At 37.9% G+C, this 24,243-nt stretch overlaps 1 protein-coding gene across 1 annotated transcript in view; it reads left to right on the forward strand.

Moving 5' to 3' along the window:
* Klhl14 (kelch like family member 14) overlaps positions 1–24,243 on the forward strand; it is a 93,746-nt gene that overhangs the window by 8,694 nt on the left and 60,809 nt on the right. Inside the window, exon 3 of the mRNA XM_004853102.3 lies at positions 20,658–20,779. Within this exon, the coding sequence (XP_004853159.1) occupies positions 20,658–20,779 (122 nt within the window). The remainder of the gene's footprint in view (positions 1–20,657; positions 20,780–24,243) is intronic.

Below are 24,243 nucleotides of genomic sequence, written 5' to 3' on the forward strand. Positions count from 1 at the left end.
AGAATTAAGAATTTTAGTAGTGATACACGGCAGCTAAATAATAATTATTGAAACAATTAATAAGTTGCTCATTTTTCTAATATTATAGATCTAGAAGCTCCTAATGTAGAATGAACAGCAAACATGTTTAGCACATTGCTTTCTAAGAATGACAGGCATATGTCCAGCTTACTAATACGCATATAAATGAACATAGAAAAATTATTATTCTAAATACCATCCTATATGCCTCCAACTACTTTCATCAAAGGACGTATGCTGTCAGGATTCCTGACATCTGAATGAATCAACTGGATTGAATTGATCTGTACACTTTCCCTTTCTTCTCCAAAGTGAGTATCCCTGGAGAAATACTCACATGTTCCTTGTAGGCTTGTCTTACATCAGTGTCTTCCCACTATGCAATGGCTTCTCTGAACATTTGGAACCAAAACACTTAGTGACTGACTTTTATCCAAAAATGTGAGTTCAATAGGAATTGCTATTGATCTTAAATATAACTGAGATGAATGCTAAGGATTTGGCACAGTATGTGGAAATTAACAAAGCTAACATGGAATAAAAATGGTAGGGGTAGTTTTAAAGATGATCATATAGATATATATCTATTGTCAATAGTAATAGTAGCTACTACTGACTGAACACCTCCAGAAACTTGGTATGTTATTTACATTGTCCACAGACCTTACAGAACCCTTCAGCCCTTTTAAATATTAGAAAACTGAGGTTCAAAGGAGATAAGTTATTTGTTCAGTCATCTCATCTGAATAGCATTAATTCTCATCATCTGCAGAATACCTACTCATGGTGAAGGCAAATTGTAGACATAGCTTCTACAAATAGCAAACTCTAATCAGTACCTTCCATATATTTGCTTTGTAGAGGTGAATATAAGCTCCTATCTTCTCACTTTTCCAACTATACAACCAATGAAGAATAGTGAGGAGAATACAGTACAAAGTCAGAATTCTGTCCTTTTATGTTACCACACTTACTTGTTAGTTCTGAGATTAAGGGCTAAATAGTGAGATTTGTCCCTATGATATTGGCTTGCTAAAAATAGAACGGGCTAATGCAGTTAAACCAATAAATAAAAGATCTTTCAGTTTAACTATGAAAAATAATTATAAAAATAAAACTCAACTTTAAAGGTAGCATTGGAATCAAAAGTTGTTTTCCCTGGATTGCTGTCCACTGGAGTACTAGAAGGGTATCACCTTTGTTCCTGTGAAAATAGAACAGTATCTATGTTGGTGATACTTTGGGATGATAAATATAACAGGTAGAAACCAGAATTGTAGAAATGTCTGTATATTTTAATAACATAAAATAAGATTACTGTCACTGGAAATATATTCTGTTCATATTTTGTTTCAAGAAAATCATTTTAACAATTATTAGGCCATAAATGTTTATACCTTAGGTTATTCATCTAGAATTTCAGAAAATACATTCATTTTCTATATTCCTCTATTAATTTCCAAAAATATCACAATGCATGAATTACTAGTGATTTTTTTTAAAAAAGAAAACAACAGTATTTTTCTATAGACAAAAGGGTAAGTTAACCAAAGGAAGAACTACCGGTTAAAATGTACTTGACACCGTAAATATATTTATTTTACTGTAAATATCAATTTATCTATCCACAAACAAAATCAATGGAAATAGGCTTAGAACAATTTTAATATTAGACGTAAAGCAGAAAGGTATTGCAGAAAGCCTACAGCAATGAAGAAATGAAAAGACAGAAAATAAATCATAAGAAAATGAAAAAAAGGAGGAAAACACCAACAAGGAAAATATAAAGAAATAGAGTATAGGCAATCAAAAAATTAAGAGGTGAACTTTCTTAGAAAAAAAGAACAAGCAGTGGAAGAAGATGGTTAAGAATATTCTAGAGCTGGGATGTTAAGAGGTCAATGTTGGTTGGTCAGATAAATACAAATTAAGAAGTATTTAAATCACTACATATTCAGTTTTATATAATTTACAGAGCTATTAAGAGAGTGCCATTAAAAAGAAACAGCCCTCAGAATTAAAAACAAATTTTCCAAAAAAAATAAAAGGTAAATCGTGGTACTTTACTCTTGTAATCAGATTCAGGTCAGTAACTATAGAAGTATTATCAAAGTTAATAAGATTTTTTTTAAAGAACTTTGTTCTTGTTCTAGGTAATACAGTAGTTTCAAGAATGCCAGAGTTCAAGGGTGATAACCTGTCATACCAACAATAAAAGATAAAAAGATAATTGCGTTCTCTCCAAAATGGTGTTAATTCCTAGTGTAATCTGAGCTGGCAGCCAATCTGAGGAGCAAGACATTCCCACCCTCCAACAGCTTTTCTAACCCATGTCTATGAGCATGTCACATGCACAGTGAGAACTTGTGGTGATGAAGTGCACATTGCCACCATCAAGAAGTTATGCTGTGAATTTGTAATGGCACATGCAATGGGCCGAGCTTTGTGCTGGGTTCCAAGATACAGAATCGAATAAGAATGACACATTCCTAACTTCATGTAGTTTATAGTAAGAAAAGAAAATAAAAAATTACACCAATTAATCACACTGGCAATATACACTGTAGATTAGAAAAGTGCCATATGTGGAAACACCCATATATCAGAGGGCTGTGACCTTGTCTGCGTGGCCAAAGAAGACTTGCTCTGCAGAAAACATTGAAGATGAACCATGGAAGAGGAGCTCTCTAGGGTAACAGGTCTTGGGAAAGGCAGGGCATGCAATTGGGGGAGGCAAGCTGTGAGAAGAACACCTGCAAAAGCCCCCAGGCAGAAGAGTTTAGCACCTTCCAGGAACTGAAAAAGGGGTGAATAACTAGAGACTTCACAGAGGGACTGTCCAAATCACAGGGGAAGCTGCAGGCCCTACTGAAGATCAGCCACTCCAGAGAGAGATTTTTGTAGTGGAAAACTCGCCATTTTTTTTTTAGGTGAACTGAGAAGAAGCAATACAACTGTGGAAAACTGCTGCCTTTAAAATCATAAGCCTACAGGAGTGTCCTAGCTCCATTTTTCCTGAGTCCTGTATCAGTAAGATAGATTAATAATTATAGTTCTACTTCCCAGGGTTTGGTTAAGGATCCTCTAAGATAGTTTTTTTAAATAAAACTAAATATAGAGTGTTATTTAAAATTGGTGTATTATTAATTTAAAAAGATGCATTAAGCAAAAATTTACCCAAACACACTTTTGCCTATCCAGAAAACTCTGACATGTATTTGTGATTTCACTGACAGCAGGAAAACAGAGACTTACAAGACAGGAAGAATGAAACTGAAGAATCCAAAGGTGAAACCAAGGGCATTAGCAAGAAGTGGGAAAAATAAAATTTCTGATGTCCCTTAGCAACTCATATTTAATCCTTCAAAGGGAAAATGGTGGCCATTTTCGGTGTAAAAATCCTTCTTTCTTTCATAGAGACAAGTTATTCTTCTTTTAATCTCACACACTCAAGCTCAGACACTTCTCTTTCTGCTGCTAGCTCCTAGAGCCTCTCACATACAAATATCTGGCTTCTTTGCTCCCAGAGTGCCTGTGAGCTGGCTGCTAAATTGCACCTGCACAGGGGACTCTGAACTTCTCAGAGCTCAGCTGGGCCACCGTATGGAGACGGGCTCACTGGAGGCTGCAGAGAAGTGAACTGAAGAATTACAGTCGGTTTCACTTCCCTGCATTATGTGCCTTCAGGTGCCTCTGAAGACAGGCAAGGCCAGTGAAATGCAGAGGAGAAGGAAGAGAGAAAACATCAATATCCAAGAAGAAAGAGTACTCAAAAATGTAGAGGCATTGTTGAAAAATGTGGGTAGACGGATGGGTATATGTGTGTCTGTGTGTGCCCACAGACTGCATATTATTGGCCGCAAGCTTCTAATTTTCTCTACAGTAACTTCTGAGACACATTTGTTTATCAGATAAAGGTCTATTTTGTATGTGAGTGTGGGAATGGGGTGGTCGTCAGTTCATAGCCTGGCACTCAGTGAGGAATTATTAGGATGGGAGGGTCCATTTGCCACCAAGAAAGAAAATAGTTTTAATTGTAAATCTTGCTTAGAACAAAGCAGCAGACTGCTGTTTGGCCCTGATGCTGAGCTTCCCTCAGAGTCAACCACCCCACAGCATCCTGTGCAAAAGGAAGGGATGGGAAGAGAGAGTGTAAAATATGTGAATCGAGGAAGGACACTTTGAAGGAAACATATCAATGTTATAAGATATACACTAGGCCCTCCGCACTCTCTGTTCCATGTGCATTAACAAGAGTTTGTGGAATCCATGAGGGATTCCAATCAGTATGAGCATATTACAGAGGCAGAAGTGTGTGCCTAGTAGTACAGACTGATTTGGTGGATTGGTTACTATAGCAACTCTGCCACCACTGTCAGTGGCAATTTCGGTAATCTCCCTCTCTTAAGGTTTTCATAAGCATTCACTCCAAAATGACAAGAAGGCTGACAGAGAGATGTAATAGGAGGTACAGAGAAAAAAGTTAAGATTATAATACATATACAGTATCTTAAACGGTTCAACTGCGTGGTTATTAACACTGAAAAGTCAGACAGATATGGGTTCAAATCCCACCTCAACAGCTTACAAGATGTCTCTCCTTGGGTAATTTAGTTAACCTGCAGTCAGATTCATCACCTATAAAATCACATAATAATGACCTCAGTGCAATTATGAATGTTGCAATGATATATATATATATATATATATATATATATATACAATATCTAGTATGGAGCCTGGCTATGAAGGCTTAACAATTGATAGCTTTTATTTTTATAGGAATAGTTTTACTTATGTACAATTTGCCTTTCTTTTCACTTACTAGGCAGGACTACTAATTCCATCCAATATGTCCACTGTAGAGTTGGATTTCCAGCTCAAGTCTCAGTGCTCTTCTGATTGTGATAATGCGTCTGCTGAAGTTTATCTGCCTCATTCATTGTTTTATGTTTTTATGTTATATTCATTTTATCCACCTTAGTTACAGAGCCTCAGCTTGTCCTAAAGTTTAGTCCATCTTCTTGGTCTATGAGTGTCAACAATCAGAAAAGTTGGGAAAGTCATAGTAGATTCATATTGAACAGCTTTGTTGGTTGTAATTTACATACTGTAGAATTCACTAATTTAAAGTATTTAAAAGTATTTACTAATTTAAAATTCAATGGGTTTATTACATTCAAAAAATTTGCAGCAGTCAATTTTAGTGTATTTTAGTTATTCTGTCATCCATTTACCCACCCCCCAAACCCCATGTCTGTTAGTATTCAGCCACCAACACCAGCTGCTACCAACCTCCCCAGCCTCCATCCCTAAGTAGTCATGAATCTATGTTCTGTCTCCAGAGTCCCCTGTTCTACTTAAGTAGAGTAATATAATATATGGTTTTTTTCTGACTGGCTTCTTTCATGTAGCATAGTGTATTTAAGGTACACTCATGTTATAACATGTAACAGTGCTTCCTTTCTACTTATGGCTGAATAATAATCTGTTAAATGAATATTCGACATTTTGTTTATCTATTAGTTAATGGGCAATTGGATTGTTTCCTCATTTTTGCTATTATTAATTATGCTGCTACAGACTTCTGTGTAGAAGTTCTTGTGTGGACATGTTTTCATTTCTCTTGGTACACACCTGAGTGGAATTGCTGGCTCACATGGTAATGCAGTTACCATAAATAAATGGTTAGCCTTTGAAGAACTGCCAGATGGCTTGCCAAAGCAGCTGCACCAGCAGTGTATCAGGTTCTAATTTCTCGACACCCTCACCAAGACTTAATTTTTTCATTACAGCCATCTTAGTGGCTGTGAAATGCTATCTCATTATGGTTTGCATTTTTTTGCTGGCTAATCACGTTGAGCATATTTTCACATTCTTATGACTATTTACATACACAAACACATATGAGAAATGTCTATGAAAATAATTTGGCCATTTTTTATTAGTACTGGTATATGTTTGCAGTACATAATAAAATAGATACATCATAGGGAACTGGTACATATACATATTGCATCTTGGTCCTTTTTACTTCCCCTTGCTCCCATCTTCCCCCATCCTTAGACCCCCTTTCCATCTCCACAAAGCCTATATCCCTGTTTCTAATCATCTATCTTTTATTTGGCTCTTTAAATTATTCATATTTTGGATTTCTCACATAAGAGAAACCAAGTAATATTTAAATTTCTGTGTCTGATTTATTCCACTTAATATTATGGTCTCAAGGTGCATCTACTTATTTATCCATTCATCTGTTGATAGGCATATAGTCTACTTCTAAGACTCAGCTATAAACAAGAGTACACATATATCACTATAATGACATCTTTTAACTCCTTCTGGAAGATACACAGGTGAGGTGTAGCTAGGTCAAATGGAATTTTAATTTTTAGCTTTTTGGGAAATCTTCATACTGATTTCCATGGTGGTTATACTAGTTTACATTCCTACCAAGGAGGTAGAAGGGCTCCTTTCTCCCCACAACCTTGCCGGTGCTTATTGTTTTGTGAGTTCATGATGACAACCATTCTTCTGGAGTAAGATGGAATCTCAGTGTTGTTTTGATTTTTAATTCTCTACTCTGACTACTTTTAAAGTTGTGTTTTTGTTATTGAGTTTGCCTTTTTTATTATTGAGTTGTAAGAGTCCTTCAAACATTTTAGTAAAGATCTTAGGCTCCCAAAGTCACAGCTAGGGCTACTTTCTGTAGGAATTGGATTTTCCTTTTGGTAAAAAGAAAAAGAAAATCCATGCAGATGTATAGGGCAAATTTTCCTAGATCCTTTAATGATATATGTGACAATTACTAAAAATCTTAGTGTTTGATGTGACAGAGAAAAAAACACCTGTGATAGATGTTAATGTTGTTTGTTTTCTTCTTTGTGTAATTATTTTGGCTTTGTTGACTTAGACATTGTTTTCCTCAAGTGGTATTTTAGACTCACTTAAGCAAAATTTTTATTTAAAGAAAAGTTTTCGCTACTCAAGTTATTTACTTACATGTTATTAAAGGCATATAATTGTTTATGCCAACAATGTTTATGTAATAATTATCTTAGGGAAATGAGGTGGAATTCTTTGACTGCCAAGACAATGATAACTTATAAGAACCACTGCAGCAGCAGAAGAAATATGTCAAAAGAAAACAAAACTATAAAAACAGGACCTGTGGGTTTAATAGTGATGGAAAAGCATTCCTTGTGAGGATGAGTAGGACATAGCAAAGCACAGGATTTTCAGCCATGGCTGGAATTCAGCTCAGGGCTTCACTACAAACTCCACCAAGGCAGATTTTGATGTGGAAAAGCTAAATTCATTGTGAGAATGACTTGTACAGATTCATCTTTCCTTTGATAAAGTCTCTTTGCAATTTTCCTCAGGGACAAAAATGTCTGCCATTCTTGACAAGGAGTGACATTTACTACTCTTAGGGGTTTAGGTACTGGTACTGGACTAACTGTGGCTTGGAGTGTGTGAATATGGAGAAAGTTCAGCTACACATTTCCAAGGCTTACTGTTTATTCTTCTGGACAGAAAAATTTCTATTTTGATTATGAACCTCTAAAAAAAATTTTGCTTTCTGTTAAAAAGATAGAGATCTCGGACAGGGTAAAGATTTAGCTCAGTGGTTCTGCCTCCTGCCTCACAAGCGCAAGGTCCCAAGTTTGATCCCTGGTACCAAAAAAAAAAAAAAAGAGAGAGACAGAGAGATCTCTATAACATAATAAACAAAATTCTAGCCCCCTATCATAGGTCTAAGGGCAAAGTGGCAGGAATTTTAATGGGGATTTAGCTGAATATTCAAAGGGACAAGGTGTTAATCAAAAGTATGAGGTGACTTTACAGTTTTTTAGAATGCATTGCTAACAGATGCCAAGTAAGCACAAAGCAGATAACCTTTCTAAATTAGTCATTTTTCCCCTGTGGGTGGAAGTCCTAGTCACATAGAGAAGGTATGTAATCCTGGGGAGTCACCTTATAACACCTAGAGTTCTCAGAAATTTCAGATGCTGCTCAGACCTCTCATATTCACCCTAGGAGAGAAAACAGACGTGAAAGACTGAAATATATAAACACAACTATTAATGCATTGAAATAAATCCAAGGCTTGGGATTTCTCTAGATTTAGGAAGCAGCAAAGTACACTAGCAGCAAGTAGTCTAAGTAAAATTCTATCCCAAGGAAAAGGACGTCCGTTATACTGGGAAGAGTTTGTCAAGTCTTTCACCAGGAGGGTCAAACCAAGTCTTAAATCCCAGACTACAATGGTCTTTTGACTTAGAAACCTAGAAAGAATAATCTTGTTGTCTGAAGAATTTTTTTCACTTTTTTTCTTTTGGGAGCAAAGAAACTCTAGTCTAAGAGCATGAAAAACATTTAAAATTTCTGAAAGCCCAAAGAAATTCATTCTATAGTTTTACAGATGCCAACTAAAGCACAGAGAATCATTTCTGCACATAAACTATATCTGTTCTTTTTCTTCTACTTTCCGCTTCCTCCAGTCCAACCTTCCTGCCCACTAAGGTACTGTATATGCACCCTACCCTGGGCACCAAACAGAGGAGTAAATAAGGAGCCTCCCTCCACATATTCTGTATCCTCCATACAGAGTACAGTTAATAGGATGTTGTAAAGTTCAATTACTGTGTGGTAAAATTAAGAACATCTTTTCTCAAGGCAGCCCTACAAGTCTAATCATAAGGGCTTCTTCTCAAATGTCAGTTCCCAAAACTGAGTGCGAGACTCATTGGCCCTTTTCAGTCTTACATTCCCATTGATGAGACAGTCCTATTACAGAGGACTGTGTTAGTCTGCTTGGGCAGCCGCAACCGCCTGGATGGCAGGAGGCTGGAAGCTCAAGACCAAGGTCCCGGCAGGGTTGGTTTCCAGTTAGACCTCTCTCCCTGGCTTGCAGGCCTCTTCACGGTGTCCTCACTTGCTCTTCTGCATTTGTGCAGAAACAGCTCTCATGTCTCTTCTTCTTACACAGATACCAGTCCTGTGGCATTAGTACCCCACCCTTACAATCTCACTTAACCTTAATTACTCCCTAAAAGGTATATATACTCATGTACAATACAGACACATCAGTGTTCAGGACTTCAATATATGAATTTGAGAGAGACACAAGTCAGTCCATTCGGAGGCCAAGAATAGGACATTTAGAATTAGAAAACAGTTTAGCGAAATTAACTGACATGTTATTTTTCAATCATATCTAGACAGGCAAACTTATGTAAGCAGGTGAGCAACTATCCAAATCAGCAATATATTAATATTTTGTCTAGTAATGCAAAACTGGAGGTGGAAAACAAATGCAAGCCCTCTTTGCTCCATCCTGGAATATCGTGCATACACCAGTAGCTTTCTTAAGAATCCAACATAGAGCTTTTTTATAAAGTAGATCTTCCTCACTCCTACCCTAGAAATCCTAAATAAATTGATCTGGAATGTGGTCCCAGGAAGCCTGCATATTTAGTAAGAATCCCAAGGTGATTTTATCACCAGTGAAATTTGAACCACGCTTTAAAAAATCACAGTATTAAAATAATTTGCTACATATCTGTAGAAGATAGAAGAAACTACTGAGTTTAATTTATTAAAAGATACATTTTGTTGCAACTTTTAAAAATCTGGTGAACTGACGTGAGAAAAAAAAAGATAAAATTATCAGAATTCCCAATCTCTAGGGGACTTAAGGCCAAGCAATGAAATTTGAGTACCTACTGTGCTGAAGAGTATGCAGAATCATCCAAGCCACACTATATAATGTCCACAATTCAACTTCAGGGAATGTAGTAAACTTGCCCAGAGTGATTTGTTTCTGCATGTCAAAGATCTGATGATTGAAAAGGATATTACCATGGATTCAGAAGCCTCTAATAATGGCCTGTCAGAGAGTGACCTCAAGGGGGCCTCCTAGATATCACAGGGTCCAAGACCGAGGGCTCTCTTTGGCACCAAGACACCCCACCCAGTGTGAGTAAATAGAACACACTAGCTTCCCATAGGGAAGGAAAGAAGAGGAGGGTAAGAGATTCCTATTTCACCTGCAGCAGCAGGGCGTCCCTAAGCTGGATTTTACAAGCCACACCTCTTTGTCTCTGCAGCACACTCTCCCTTCTCTGCCTTGCTCCTGGGGTGCAGATCTACCCCTAAATAAGAATAACTTCTTCCTTTACCTTAATGCTGGGATGATTTCACAAAACTATTCTTCCCCTAAAAATAAACTCTAGGCCTCTTTAGAAGGTATCACCTGAAATTCTATTTTTTTAAAAATGGACACCTCTCTGTTACTATGAATATTCCAGGAAAAGCTGCAGTAATATCTTCAGTTACTAACTAACTTCTCCCACTGTCTCCCTGCGTGGCTACTCCAGCAGTGACTCTCCAACTGGAAAGAGCTTGCTTGCTTGGCAGGAGGCCGACGCCAGTTCCTCTGAACATGCTTTGTAGTCTCCCCACAAGGAATCGCTCCCTGGAGTTAGAGTAATGGATGAAACTGGGCTCAAGATCATGAGGTGGGACCTGGCCATCATCCCTTTCAGGGTCATCTTGAGTGCCTCAACTCCTTTCTTCAGAATGTCATTTTGTTAAAATATTCATTCTTACCATTATATTTCAGACTCTTAAAGACATAATTTTAGTGGGATATGCCATATCCTCCTGATCTTGACTTTTCTTTATTATTCCGTGAACTTGTGTCTTTCGGCACTTTTCTTTGTGTTTCCTCAGGTCAGTTGCCTTAGGTCAGAAAGTCACTATTATCTCTTCCAAAAGCCAGGCAGATGGGAGGGAGAGAGTCTCAGTAATGAGGTTGGTTCTCAGGAGGCAGCATATTGAAATAATTGGGCTTTCTTAAGAGTTTAGATGTCAGCATTACTGATGAGACTATCATTGGCATGAGAGTGATGCTTTGTCTCCTTTTGTCACAAGTTACCCAGAGCTTGAATGGCTGCTTTGCAACAGGCTGCATAGAATCATTTTTCTCCAGACCTAGGAGAGCTTTCTCCTGTCACACAAATATTGATTGTTCCCACCAGTTAACTTGGTAGCAAGAGCTTGTGCTAGTGAACAGGGAGACCCTGCCTTTCATTGGAGCAGGAGGATTAGTCTAAGAGGTAATACCTACCCCACAACTTTCTCCCAGGGATGTGGGGAGGATTAATGAGATGCTATTTCCATTGCAATTTATGTTCTTCAGAAGAAAGGCGCTAAGTACTAGGTATTAGAATTAGGGGTTTTATAGGTAATCAAGCAAAGAAGATGTTCAACTGCTTCTAGTTACAAAAAGAAACTTTAGTCTGGGAGGTAGGGAACCCGTTGTCCTTCATGAAGCAAGGGACCAAGAAAGGAGTATCAAGTACTATCTCCCTTGCCAAGGTAGACCTGTCCTGACCTTGAGGCTGATGATATAAGCCTGCGATAGATAAATGTCATGGGGTCAGATGAAGACCTTAAGGCTTTTTTTCCCATATCTGCATCTGCCATCATTGACCAGTCTGCAGATTTGGCCCCTGGAGGGGAATGTGGCAAAAACATAAGCAAACCACTCTATCCACATGCTGGAGTACACAGTCACATTGTGCCCCACAGGGGCGGAAATGAAGAGTAAAGTGGTGAGGAGAAGGTCAGTTACAATTGCAATGTGTAAGGCACTGCCAATAAAGATGTTGATCTTCTCATGGCCACACAAAAGGGGAAGTAGCAGGGTTGGAATGTGATTCAAGTTTCAGAGCTTCCAATTTTAAAGTCCTGGTTTATTCTATTTTTTTACAGTGATGTGTGAGATAATTTCAGATGGTACCTGGAAAAACATTTTTAAAAATTTATTTTAATGTTTAGATTGGTTATTACTATAGATTAACATGTGTTAGAAATAAAACACAATTAACTCATGAAGTCTATGATTTTATAAATAGAATTGCTTGCAACAATGGTTCTCAACACTGATGACACATTAGAATCACCAGAAAGCCTTTTATTTTTTTTAAAAAAATCAGTGCTTAGCCTCATCCTAGACATTAAATCAAAATCTCTAGGAGGTACACTTACCCTAGAAATTGTATAAAAGCCAAGCCTTTAACTCACACTTTGGGGACACTTTGAATCTAAACTACAGCACTTCCTTCCCCTACTGCCCTCAGATTCTTCTGCCACAGGGTTTAGAAATGTGATTTTTTTCCTCTTTCGTGTTTGCCTTTTAACACCCCCACCCTATTCCACTAACTTGATCTTAAGACAGATTTTTTAAAAGGTATAAAGAATCTATAACATCCTCTTGGGTAGTGCATTACAAGTGACTTTCAATCTTCTTACTCATTAGTTCTGTTATTCATTATAGCTTCAGTCATAGAACAAGCATTTATCACACATCTAGTATGTACCGAGTCCTTTTTTGCTTTTCAGTATAGTCACAAATTTTCTCAGCGAGTAGGCATTGTTTGTATGATAAGATCAAATAAATCTTACAGCGACTTCCATCTTAAGGAAATTAGACAATGCATATGACTGCTCATTCCCAAGGCACCTCACAGCCTGACTCAGGGGAGAAAGAAGAGGACAAAGCTAGGGTACTCAGCCTCATCTGAGAGTCGCAAAAGAGCCATGCGAGAAAACTATAGGCATGTTGCTGTGCAAAATGGAGGATATAAAACTCATCCTGAGGCCCTGGAAAAGGGGTCCAAGCCCCTTTCCTCTATTCTTTCGTCTGTTAAATGGGGATAATGATACTTCGTGTTTACCTACCTCAGAGAGGCATTATCAGGTCTATTTAAAGGCTCTTCCCATGAAAGCTGCTGTGTAATTACCAAGAGCAGCTATGATAAAGAAACCTAAATACAACAGCAAATCAGCTGGAACAAATTCTCAAGGGAGTTTGCTTCTCTGGAAAATTTTAAGAAAAGGGTAGCAGCTCTCTTGTGGGAAGCTTTGAGTACATTCTGGTTAGGAGTAGAGGGCGGGCTAGCTGACTTTCAAGGCCTCCTTCTGGCCAAGGATTCGGGATCTTCCCTGCCTACTTTTTCCCCATGGCCTAGGCAATTTCCATTTGATGTTCCTCTTCCAAGTTTTTTTCAGATCTTGACTCCCAAACTCTTTCATCCCTGAAATGAATATAAAGCAAAGCATGCCCTTATGAGAGAGAGGGAAGAGAGGTTGCAATATGGGGAAAATATGGGAAGTCTTTAATGATTTTACGAAGAGGATTGAAGTAATGCATCATGAATGTCAGGCTTTGTTAAAATTCATTGACAAACTACATAGGATGGATTAAATGGGGCATGGGAAGCAGAGGCACCACTACTACCTGCTCTAGAGAACCACCCCAACTGAAGGCGAAGATGGTAGCTTAGCTGGAATGAGGAAAGATTTAAGCACTACAGCTACAGAGTCCACAGAAGACAGCAAGGAAGTAGGAGAAAAGTAGAAGATACCTTAAAATTTGGTGACTCAGGTGTCCTAAGGTTTGTTGCCTATCTTAACTGCAATACTGGAAGCCAGGAGAGTAAGTTGAATTTATGAATAAGGTCTGCATCAGTGTCTTTGTAGGAAGCCCAGTGCTTCAAAATTTTTGTTAGTATTGCTTATGCAATAAATATTCTGGTTATTGATAAACAGTGAAACATATGGTATCTGAAAAGTTTCTAAACAATAAAAAAATTCCAAACTTCCAAAGGTTATTTTCAAATGAGAGCTTTGTAAGGTCAATAATTATGCATAATAACAGTTGCTGTCATTTATCAATTGATTACTATGGGAATAACATAAATATTTTTTGTATGTAGTGCTGATTCCTATATCTGGTAAATATTTGGTAAAATTGCTACAACCCTCCAACCCCATGCCCTGTGGAAATCCAAAACTCATTGCTATGGACTCAACGTCTGGTTCCAGGCCCTTCAGAATTCATGTGTGAAACTCAAATCCCCAGTGTGACCATATTTGGATAGGGGACCCTTGGGAGATAATTAGGCTATGAAAAGGAGCCTTTGTGATGAGATCAGTGCCCTGATAGGAAGGAACAGAAAGGTGCTTCCATTTCTCAACTCCTTCTACCTCATGAGGACAGAAATAGGAAGCTGTCCCTAACCAGGAAACCTTGCTCTTGTATTTCCCACCCTCCAGAACAAATGTCTATTGTCCCAGCAACTAATCTGAGTGTTTTTGTTACAGCAGCCTGAACTCACTCATACACCAGTCTTCGTGTCTGTGGATCCCCAGAGGCTTGTGTATTCCTGGCCTTTCCTATCTCCCAGATCACTTTCATATATAGTTACCAAACTACCAAATGGGAAGTGTGTCTAAAATGCTCAGCCATCATGAGATTAGTAATGTGCACTGATATTGGAAGGTCACAGGAAACAGTCATAACTTTATTCAAACTTTCCCAATCTCTACCTACTGGTGCACTTTGAAAGCATCCATTTGTTTCTTCTTTCACTGGTCAGAGATTTTGGCCTCTCAAGGTGTCTGCAGCACAAAGGGCCCTTGTTGGCTGGAGGGCCTGGCTTTAGAAGGTGGTTTGGGTTACAAGTACCAACTACTTAGTTTCCACTTACATCTTGGTGACTTCATTTAAACTGCACAGCATTCTTGTAAGAGGGAATGATTGGTCCCACCTTATAGATAAGGAGACTGAGGCTGAGTCAGTCTAAAGATACAGTAGAAAGAGAATTTAAATTCAGGTCTGATTGACTCTTAACATGGAATTTTGAGAGATGGTGTAGTGGTTATCTCCTGTTTACTCACCCCTTCAAAGCTGCTTAGTTTTTCCATCAATTCTTTGTTCTGAAAAGATGGCCAAATACTCTTGAAGTCCTCATGGAGAGAATTAAAGTAAAGACCCGGTGATTTAGTATCATTTCACAGAATATGTTAGGATAATTTTAAAAATTAAAAAATGGGAAAAAAAATTCTTTATTCTTTTTTAGCAATAAAATTTGGATAAGGACGGAGGGCAATCACTGGTTAAACTTGCAAATTGTGCAAAGGAATGGATCGTACCGATGATGACAATGACAATGACAGACAGCTGACATTCGGCAGTGCTTTAAATGTTACATATACCCTGTCTTTTAACACTGAAAATTAAAAAAATCCGTGCTTCGGTTCTCTTGTTATTCCTACTTTACAAGTAAAGAGGGTCAAAGAGGCCAGCCCAAGCTCACTCATCTCAGCCTTTTGCCCTAACTACCAGGCAGGTCTACCTTAAGAATGGTGATGGCTTCCACAGCTGCCCCCTGGAAGATGCAACTAAGCACTAAGAGGAAAAAGAAATTTACTTCTTCTTTCTATCATATTGAGTCCTCAGAAGAGTACTTGGAACAAAGAAGGAGCTCAATTAATAATTGCTAAATAATAAATGAATTGAAACAAAATATCTAAATCCATAGAGGGCATAAAAACCATAAGAATATGTAGTTATGCACGTCTGTTGGAAAAATTTTAGAAGAAGTATGAGATAAAAAAGACTTAGCTTGAGAACACTTGCTTTAAAAACAAAATCCTTATTGGTAGTCATCTAGAAACTGAATGGGAACACAATACTGCATTGTGACTGCGAAAAGACTATTGTGATTTTAAAGGCCTTGAGTATTTGTCATCTATCATATCTTGATGTTATATTGCATATGGTTTTGACTTTTGCATTTCAAAAGGAACTGTGATAGTCTAGAATATACTCAAAGGAAGTAACCAGGACGATGAGGAAAATGGAAGTCTTTTCAAAAAGAAATGGGGATTTTTCAGCATGGAGAAGAGGAGGCATCTGGCAATTATCTCCAGTATTTTAATTTGTCCGTGCTGTATAGCAATGATGGTGAACCTTTCAGAGACCAAGTCCCCAAACTGCAACCCAAAACCCACTTAATTATTGCAATATGCCAACTCTCCAATTAAACCTGAACACTGAGGTTTTAGTTCATAAAAAAACAATTCATACATTATTAACATCTTTTGTCTTAAAAGAAAAAACAGAACAACACACATGTCATAGGTTTCCCACCTCTGCTCTGTAGACTTTTCTCTAGAAGACCTAGGTAGGTTATGCAACTCAGCATATGGAGAAAAATATATATCTAACACAACTACCCGACAACCTTCAACAACAGAGCAGATTTAGAAAACTAAGCTCCATTATATACTTCTAAATGGGCAAGAATAATCGATTACTTATTGAAAATACTAAAAGGATTTCTACATTATGCACAGAACTGGACCAAGTCAGTGGTCCCAAGTCTGGCTGAGTGTTAGAATCATCTTGAAGGCTGTGGAATAGATTGATTTTTAAGTCCTCCTCCCATTGAATCACAATTTCTGAGAGTTTAGAGCTGAGATCTACATCAGGAATCTAAAATTTTTAATTCCCTCAGATGATCTTGATAACTTGCCAAAGCTGAAATCACTGAACCAGATTGTTTCAAAATTTTCTTTCAACTGCATGACTTAATTCTTAGAACATTGCAGAGTACCTTGTCTTATAAATAAATGAAAATCATTTAGAGTTCCCTAATGAATTTTGTCTAAGAGCATACAGTATCTCTAAAGTCCCTGCAAACCAGCTTATTTCTTCAAGACGGTAAAACTCTCTTTGCAATCTGCTAAATGAAAACTTTTTTCATGTATCATGGGAAGGGCAACTTTATCTGGCCTGTTTCTCAATTATTACAGTTCCAAATCACTGAAATACAAATAAATGAGATTTTGCCCTACTTAGAATGCAAGTATGATGAAAAATTTGTTTACATCAAGAGGTTTTAGGTCATCTTTCAATCATTCATCCCTGGAACCAAAGTAGGAATGCACGTGAGCATGCACACATGAGCCCACACACCCAAATGTGACACATGGTAAATGTTGGGCAATTACTGAGATGGAACAAAGGAGAACTTCAAATTCCATCACCTTGTATTTTGGGATGCAAGAATCTAGAGGCTCAAATTAAAGGCATCCAAATAATATTATCAATTATGACACACTGAACCTTTTATTTATTTAAATGTCTCTACTTTCTTATCTTTTAAATACATTATTTTGGTCCTAGTGGTGCTTAAATGAGAAATGAAAGGAATATTTTTAAAATAATAAAAGCTATCAAGTGAACCTATTAATTTTGATTACACTGGTTTCCTATATAAAGGGCTTCTAAGAATATATATCATGTTGTCAGATGAAGTAGCTCTAATTATCGCAATAAAGCTACATTTGTAGATTTTTGTCTAATCTAAAATTAAACCTGTAAAGCTCTGCTGGAGTTATTTTGAAAAGTATAACTGAAAACTCCTTCAACACAGTTAGTATAGATTCTTTTAATTTTATTTTTCCAATTCACAAGGTATCTTTGCTTCATGGCATTTTCAAATTGAAGTTCACACACATCAAATAAATGGCATGATAATCAGGGGCTCAATATCTAATACACATTCATTATTATCTGTCATTATTGTCACAGTCACTGTTATAATTGCACATAGTAAAATCCTGAAAGCTTTGCCGCAGGAATTATTCACATGTGTTACTTTCTAGGAATAATTGAAAAGTTGACATTGTATTTTTATCAAAGTAAAATATGCAACAGTTTTTCTCATTTGTACTATTCTTAAGCAATAAGAAATGTGCGGTAGTCTCTATTAATCCCTTTATGTGGATCCAGAAAGTTTCATAGTTTTATGTAATGCCCAAATGTATATTCCCTTATAACAACGACGGGAACTTTCTCAGTCTTCTGTAAAATACACAGTTAGACCTGCCACACTGGCCTGTTTTGAGAGTCAAAAGAGAAAATGATGAGAAAAACACTCAGATGTGTTCTGCTACTTTTTATGGTCTTTCTTCTATATCATGCAACTTCTCACATACTTTATTTTTGGCTTGTATGTGGTTTACCCTCACAACATAGAGCTTTAAGCTTCATTTAGAATTAACTAATATTGATACCATGTTGGAAAATTGAGAAGCACAAGCTTTACAGACAAAATACTCCAAATTAAATAAATGATGATATAAATCTAACCATGCAAAAGGTTTCAAATGTATCTACACTCACTAAGAGGGCCAAACATAATGGAATGAAAGCACTGCCACTTGTTAGAAAACACACAACCAAAGAGAATAGATGAGATTTCCTTTTCCTCCATGCAATTGTTCACCACATTGTCTGTGGAGACTTGCGTCATTTAGAGGTTTGTCTTGGTTATGTGCTGTCTTACATTACTGCTAGTCTACTAGCCCTTGAATCATGTCACTGTTGGCAAGAGTGGACGTCATTACCATTTGCCAACTGTTCAGTAGCTTATGTATTGAAAGTCTCAGTCCAGTTCTTAGAGGACAGATGGAAATGGTTGTGCTATGGGCAGAGAGCACAAAGACTGTAGATCCTCTTCTCACCCACAGAGAGTCATGTGGAAAATCACCAGTGAGAATGGTCCGGGAAAGCTGGTCTCATCAATGCACAAGATGACCTTACACACATATTTGAGTCATGCATTTATCTCCCTTCGTCACCCATTAGACACATTTTACACCGGTATATTTATCAATGAAAGCGGAGATTTAATCATATTGCTTTTCTCACAAGCACCACCTCAACGAGTCCTTGTCTATCCCGTCCAGGTTATTCTCTCTCTCCCATCTGCAGTCTGGCAGCACGAGCATGTGTGATGTCGGGACAGCCACAGAATCATGACTTGCAGTAGAATAGGTCTGGATACACCTGGTAACTTGCTGCAACCTAAAAAAGACTATTTGTTTCCATCTTGCCTTCTCTCACACACACAGTGATTATTTGGACTAAAAGCTACAATAAAGAAGCGACCATATATCAGTTCTGTGACCATGCATTAATGAAATTGGATGCCACATAAATTATGTGTGTGTTATTTCCAAATATAAAAGAGATGAGCACTGCTCTGATTTTCCTTAATCCTTCTCACAAATCCATTCCAATTACTGAAATCCTCAATGTATGGGATTCTTTGCTGTTTTATTCTGTTTTTCCTTACCAACTGGTGATCTGTAAAGTATAAACACTTCAAGGGTACATTAAATTTAGAGAAGTTGAATTTGTTTGTTTCTCTTTTTCCTCAGCTATATCCACAGTGACAAAATTAAGGTAGTAAGCTGCTGTTGCATTAGCCATTCTTCTGTAAGTACAGCGCCCTCTATCGATAAGTGAAGAACACAGGAGTTTCTCCAGAAGGTTTTTTTCTACTGAGGCTTCCGCAATGCCTTCAATGGCACCAGAGTTTCGTCAAAGGAATTCTCTTGTCCCCTTCCTTCACGTGGAAATATCATGAACTGTATTCAGTTAACTCTCTGAATGTTAGGTTCTTAACCAACAAACACTGCCTCTCCACAGGGCTCATTTTGCCAAGCATCCTTGAATCAGAACGGGTTGAATATGTAATAACAGATTCAGAGCCACACTATGGGTTGTGATCATATTTAAGGTGAACCTTTCTCTATTTATTGACTTTTTTCTTCCATCATGGTTGTTCCATTTCCTCTACCACCACCTTGAGCCTTTCAGGTAAATGAGAAGTTCAATTGTATGTAAAGTGACTGTTAAATCAGCAGGCCCCTTGTGGGGGTCTGGGCCTCCTCTCCTTGCTTCAGTGGCATGTGTGCTCCATCCATTACTGTTTCCTAGGATTGTACATCCATCAGGTCGCTTGTGGGGGCCAGGGTGCGTCTTATAGCTTTTACTGCATATGAGACATTGCAGGCCTGTTCTCAGGAACTGCCAGGCAGACTGGGAATCATAGTCACGGTTAATAGCAGCGAATTGCTAGCTCTTGATGGGTGGGTAGTCACTCCTTTCAGTGGTTGCCCCCTGGGGGAGAAGGTAGAAAAACAGAGGGAGGGAATTAGAGTGACTTTGCACAGCTGAGCAGGTTCATGCCGCTGGATCAGTGGCAAGCATTGGCAGGGCTCCACTCTGGGGAGGCTCACAACAACATCAGTCTCGTCTTTACCAATTGGCGCTGCTGTATTGCCAGTGGTGCACAGGGGGAGAGCGGAGGGGAGGGGGAGCCGGGAGTGGAAAGAGGGGCTGGAGCCAGAAGTCGAAGCTAAATTAAACAAACAAACAAAAATTCATGTTTAAACTGGTTAGCACACCCCAGTCAGTCCTGTGCTACTAATTGTACCAAACTGGTATTTGAAGTTCCAAGGGTGATTAAAGAGTTGGCTCACAAACTCTCTGCATAACCTTAATTTTTTCAAGGTTCTTTGAGTGGAGAATGGCTTATAATAATGATTTTGACTAATACAATTTTTGACATGCAACTTTAATGCTTAACCTTAGTACAACTCCAGAGCATTTCATGTGTACTCAGCTGTAAAGAGTGATGATTTAAAGGGATAATATAAGAAAAAGGTCGTTCTAGAATGAACCTCTAACAAATTGCATAAAGGGAAGCTTATTATTCCATGAGTATAAAGATATGCAGCTCTTCTGATCATTTTTCTGCTTGGTTCAAAAAAAATTGTTGAGACACGAATAGGAGAAGAAACAGGAAAAAATGAAATAGAAATCTGCAAGCAAGGAACATTCTTTTGATGGTTATGATTTCGTCGCCACTAAAAAGATTCTACAATAATGGGGTTATTCATCTCCTCTTTTGTTTTGGGTGAAGAATTCGCTCTAACAAGAAAATGCTGTTATTGGTCGGAGGGCTGCCTCCTGGACCGGACCGGCTCCCCAGCAATTTGGTTCAGTATTATGACGATGAAAAGAAGACATGGAAAATACTCACAAGTGAGTGTACTTATTTATTTACTCACCTATTTGTTTTAGGTTAGAGCTGTCTTGATGAACTAAAAAACATGTTTAATCAAATTAGACATTTTATTGATTTGTTACCCTTAGGAAGTTTGTTTACGTACCACTGGGGACTTGGAGCAAAAGACTAAATTAACATTGCAGAGGTGGCCAGTTTGGTAGTCAAATGGGCCTAAATTAAAACTGCCTAAAATCACTGTATTGGTTTATGTTTGCACATGTTGTTGGAATGGATGAGGGTGAGGCCGGGTGAAGGGTACAGAGATAGTCCCCAAAAATGCTTCAGTTAGGTTTTTACGGTCAATTGAAAAATAAAATGTTGGTGAATAGCATTAGTACGTTTGTTCACGTTAAAATAGTTGTTTAGTTCGTTGTCTCTGAAACTAACATTCATTTTGCCTTTTAGGCATTTTGTTCATTAGGCTTTACTTCCTAGGACTGGGTCTTGTGGAAATTCCCCCTTAGATGCCCCACCGCCGGGGTGGACACATTCATGGCCTGTCCCCACTGCATTAAATTGTGCTTGCAGACTTCCAGCCATGGGTCTCCTCCTCCCTGCCTTACAGCGTGATTGTGTTTTACAGCAAACCTCTTGCCTTAGGCACTGAGATTTGGAACTTACTGTTACATCGGTTATGATTCCCAATCTGACTCAGTCATGGAATCAAAACTCATCGTTTCTTGAGTGCAGCAGGCTGTGTGCACCAGTCCCCTTGTGGGCACAGTGGCTGCACTGGTCAATAAAACTAAATTTTAACTGTCAAAATTGCCCAGAGCTGTAGAGATAAAATAATAAACGAGAAATTTTGATCCATAAATCAAAGCCATACATTGAAAACCGACGAAAGTGAAAGTTAGATTTTCTTATCGTGTGTGTCTTTTAAGCAGTTATATATTTTATCAGATTGTTTTTAAAAATCATTTCCTTTGCTCTTCCTGAAAGGCCTTTACAATAATAGAAACAGGGCAAGAGTTTGCCCATAAGAGCAGAAGAGGAGCAAAGACATGTGAGGGAGGCGGAGCTTGAAATAATACATTTTGAAGCTCGCTAACCCAGCAAAACCTGCTGTAGCACTGCCCGGGAGCTGCAGCGTGAAATCTCCCTGGGCACCACTCTACTACAGCTGCAGTGAAGAAGTGGCAGAATAGTAACAGCAAGACCAAGAAGGAAGAAATACAAATAAGTTAGAGATGTCTTACACTGGTTTTTATTCTTTTTGATGACAATGACATCAATAGTGGTTTGAGGGCTGGGGATTTAGCTCAGTGGTTCTGGCGCCTGCCTCACAAGCGCAAGGTCCTGAGTTCGATCCCCGGTACAAAAAAAAAAAAATAGTGGTTTAAGTATCTGAGTGAATAATCCAGCTATATTTTAAAGATGCATCAAAAACCAAAGCTAAAATGAAACCATATAACCAATTATTTGACACTTGGTCAATAGAGAAAGCAGGACATATGGGGCCCAGCAGGAAGAGAGAAAAGAGAAAGGACAAAAGTTTGTCAGAGAGAGAGGGAACAGAAAATCAGAGCATAAGGGACAGGGAAACATTAGACTCCATTAATAAATATTCTGTATTCACAAATGCACTTGTTTTTCCAAATACATTGAGCTATTTCCAAATTGCTACTTATTTGAAGCCCTGTAGTAAAGGCAAAAAAGATTGATTAAAGCATCATGAACAATATCTACAGAAAGTCTTGTGTTTATTTTAAACCTTGCTCAGAATAGATTGATTATAAAACTGATTTAGGGCAATAAGCCCAAACTGGGACACTTCTAAGCATGAAATGGAGTCTACTAGTTATGCCGGGACAATGGTGAGACTAGACCACGTGGTAACCTAACTTAAAGTATCCCATTGCCTGATTTAAAACCCCATTTAGAAAAATGTAGTAAGAAAACATGAACCTCAAATCCTTGTTCATAACCAGACCTCTGACTTTGAGCGGGTCATATAAATATTCTCACAGGTTCTCCATTTTGTTGGTCATTTGCGCATAGAGCATATACTTAGTAACTTGCAGGTATTATTACTATTATTTTAACAACACTGCTAATATTAGCACATGGGCTGTATCTTTATACTTTAGAGGCATTTGTCAACACAAGCTCTCCCTGTAAAGGGGAATAAAAATAACACTGTGACAACATGACATTTCAGTCCACATTGCTCCAGAGTAGCTCTATTTTCCATAGTTCTCGTATGTCAGATATAATAATCTGCAGATTAAGAGGTAACAATATATGGATATTCATTGACTCAACTTGTCAGATTACATAGAAATGAATGCATAAATGTAGAAAAGTTCTCATAATAGGAACATATTTAAAGATCTCGAACCCTACCTTTCTACTTAGACCTATTCAAATCTTTAAGGCAAATGTCTACTCTACTTAACATTCATTTCACTGGAACTTGTACTTTTAAAAAATGGACTTTATTTCCTGTTAGATTGTGATTATATGGCCCCAAGTGAGGACATATTTTTTATGTTTGCTAAAGGATTGGATATATTTTTGTTGGTGTTTTATATTTTTAAATAAGAATATTTTTACTTGGCCAAATTTGAATATATAGTAACTGACATTTCTATAGTATTTGGGCCATGTAATAATAAAGAAAGAAATATTTCTTACGAGACTATGAAAACATCTAAATTTGCCCCAAATCTGATGAAATGTTAGGAATTTACTGTCATCCTTGAAGATGAGGATGACAGTTCAAGGTAGGAGACAGTCTCCTTGCATGGGATCTGCTTATTTAGTGCATGTCTTCATACGGACTCACAAGTGAACTATGAAGTCTCTAAAACTGAGGTCAAACAGAGCTTCTGAACCTTAGCATCCTTTGCACACTCAGCTCAAGCAAACATTTCTCACTGTGTCTGGCAGGCATACTCCCCTCAAGAAATACACTGGGGAACCCTTCCTCGAGTCCCACTGTTTATCCCATCCTCTAACAGAGAAGAATTTAAAGGATTTTTGAAATGCTACATGAGGGGCACACTCAAGAAGTAACAAACTGAATAGAGTAGAAGTAAGGGAGAGGGGAAAAATGGGTATATGCAACATAAAGAAACACAATCCAAATAATCAGCCAAGCAGTGGTTTGATTGATCCACCCAAACTGCAAAGAGAACGTAAAACTGTTTGGAGAACATGCTGACACAGACTGCATTTTATCTTCCTTTTGGGGGCAATCAGTTAATATAAGATGGTATAATTGATCTTTAAGAATAGTGACAGAGCTCCCCAGCCTCTGTCAGAAAAAGTACTGAGAAATAACATGTAAAAATGACTGCAAACCCCCTTTGTCAATGTGAAGTGCTCAGTATAACAATAAAATTGGCTATTGTTGTTCCCTGCCTGTTAATAATAAAAGGGAAGTTGAGATGCACTTTCATTCATTTTTATTTTACAGTACTGCTTTTCTTACATT

The sequence above is a fragment of the Heterocephalus glaber genome, unplaced genomic scaffold (genome assembly GCF_053883595.1).
Source record: "Heterocephalus glaber isolate CG9 unplaced genomic scaffold, H.glaber_assembly_v1.0 deba00000331, whole genome shotgun sequence".
NCBI lineage: Eukaryota > Metazoa > Chordata > Mammalia > Rodentia > Bathyergidae > Heterocephalus > Heterocephalus glaber.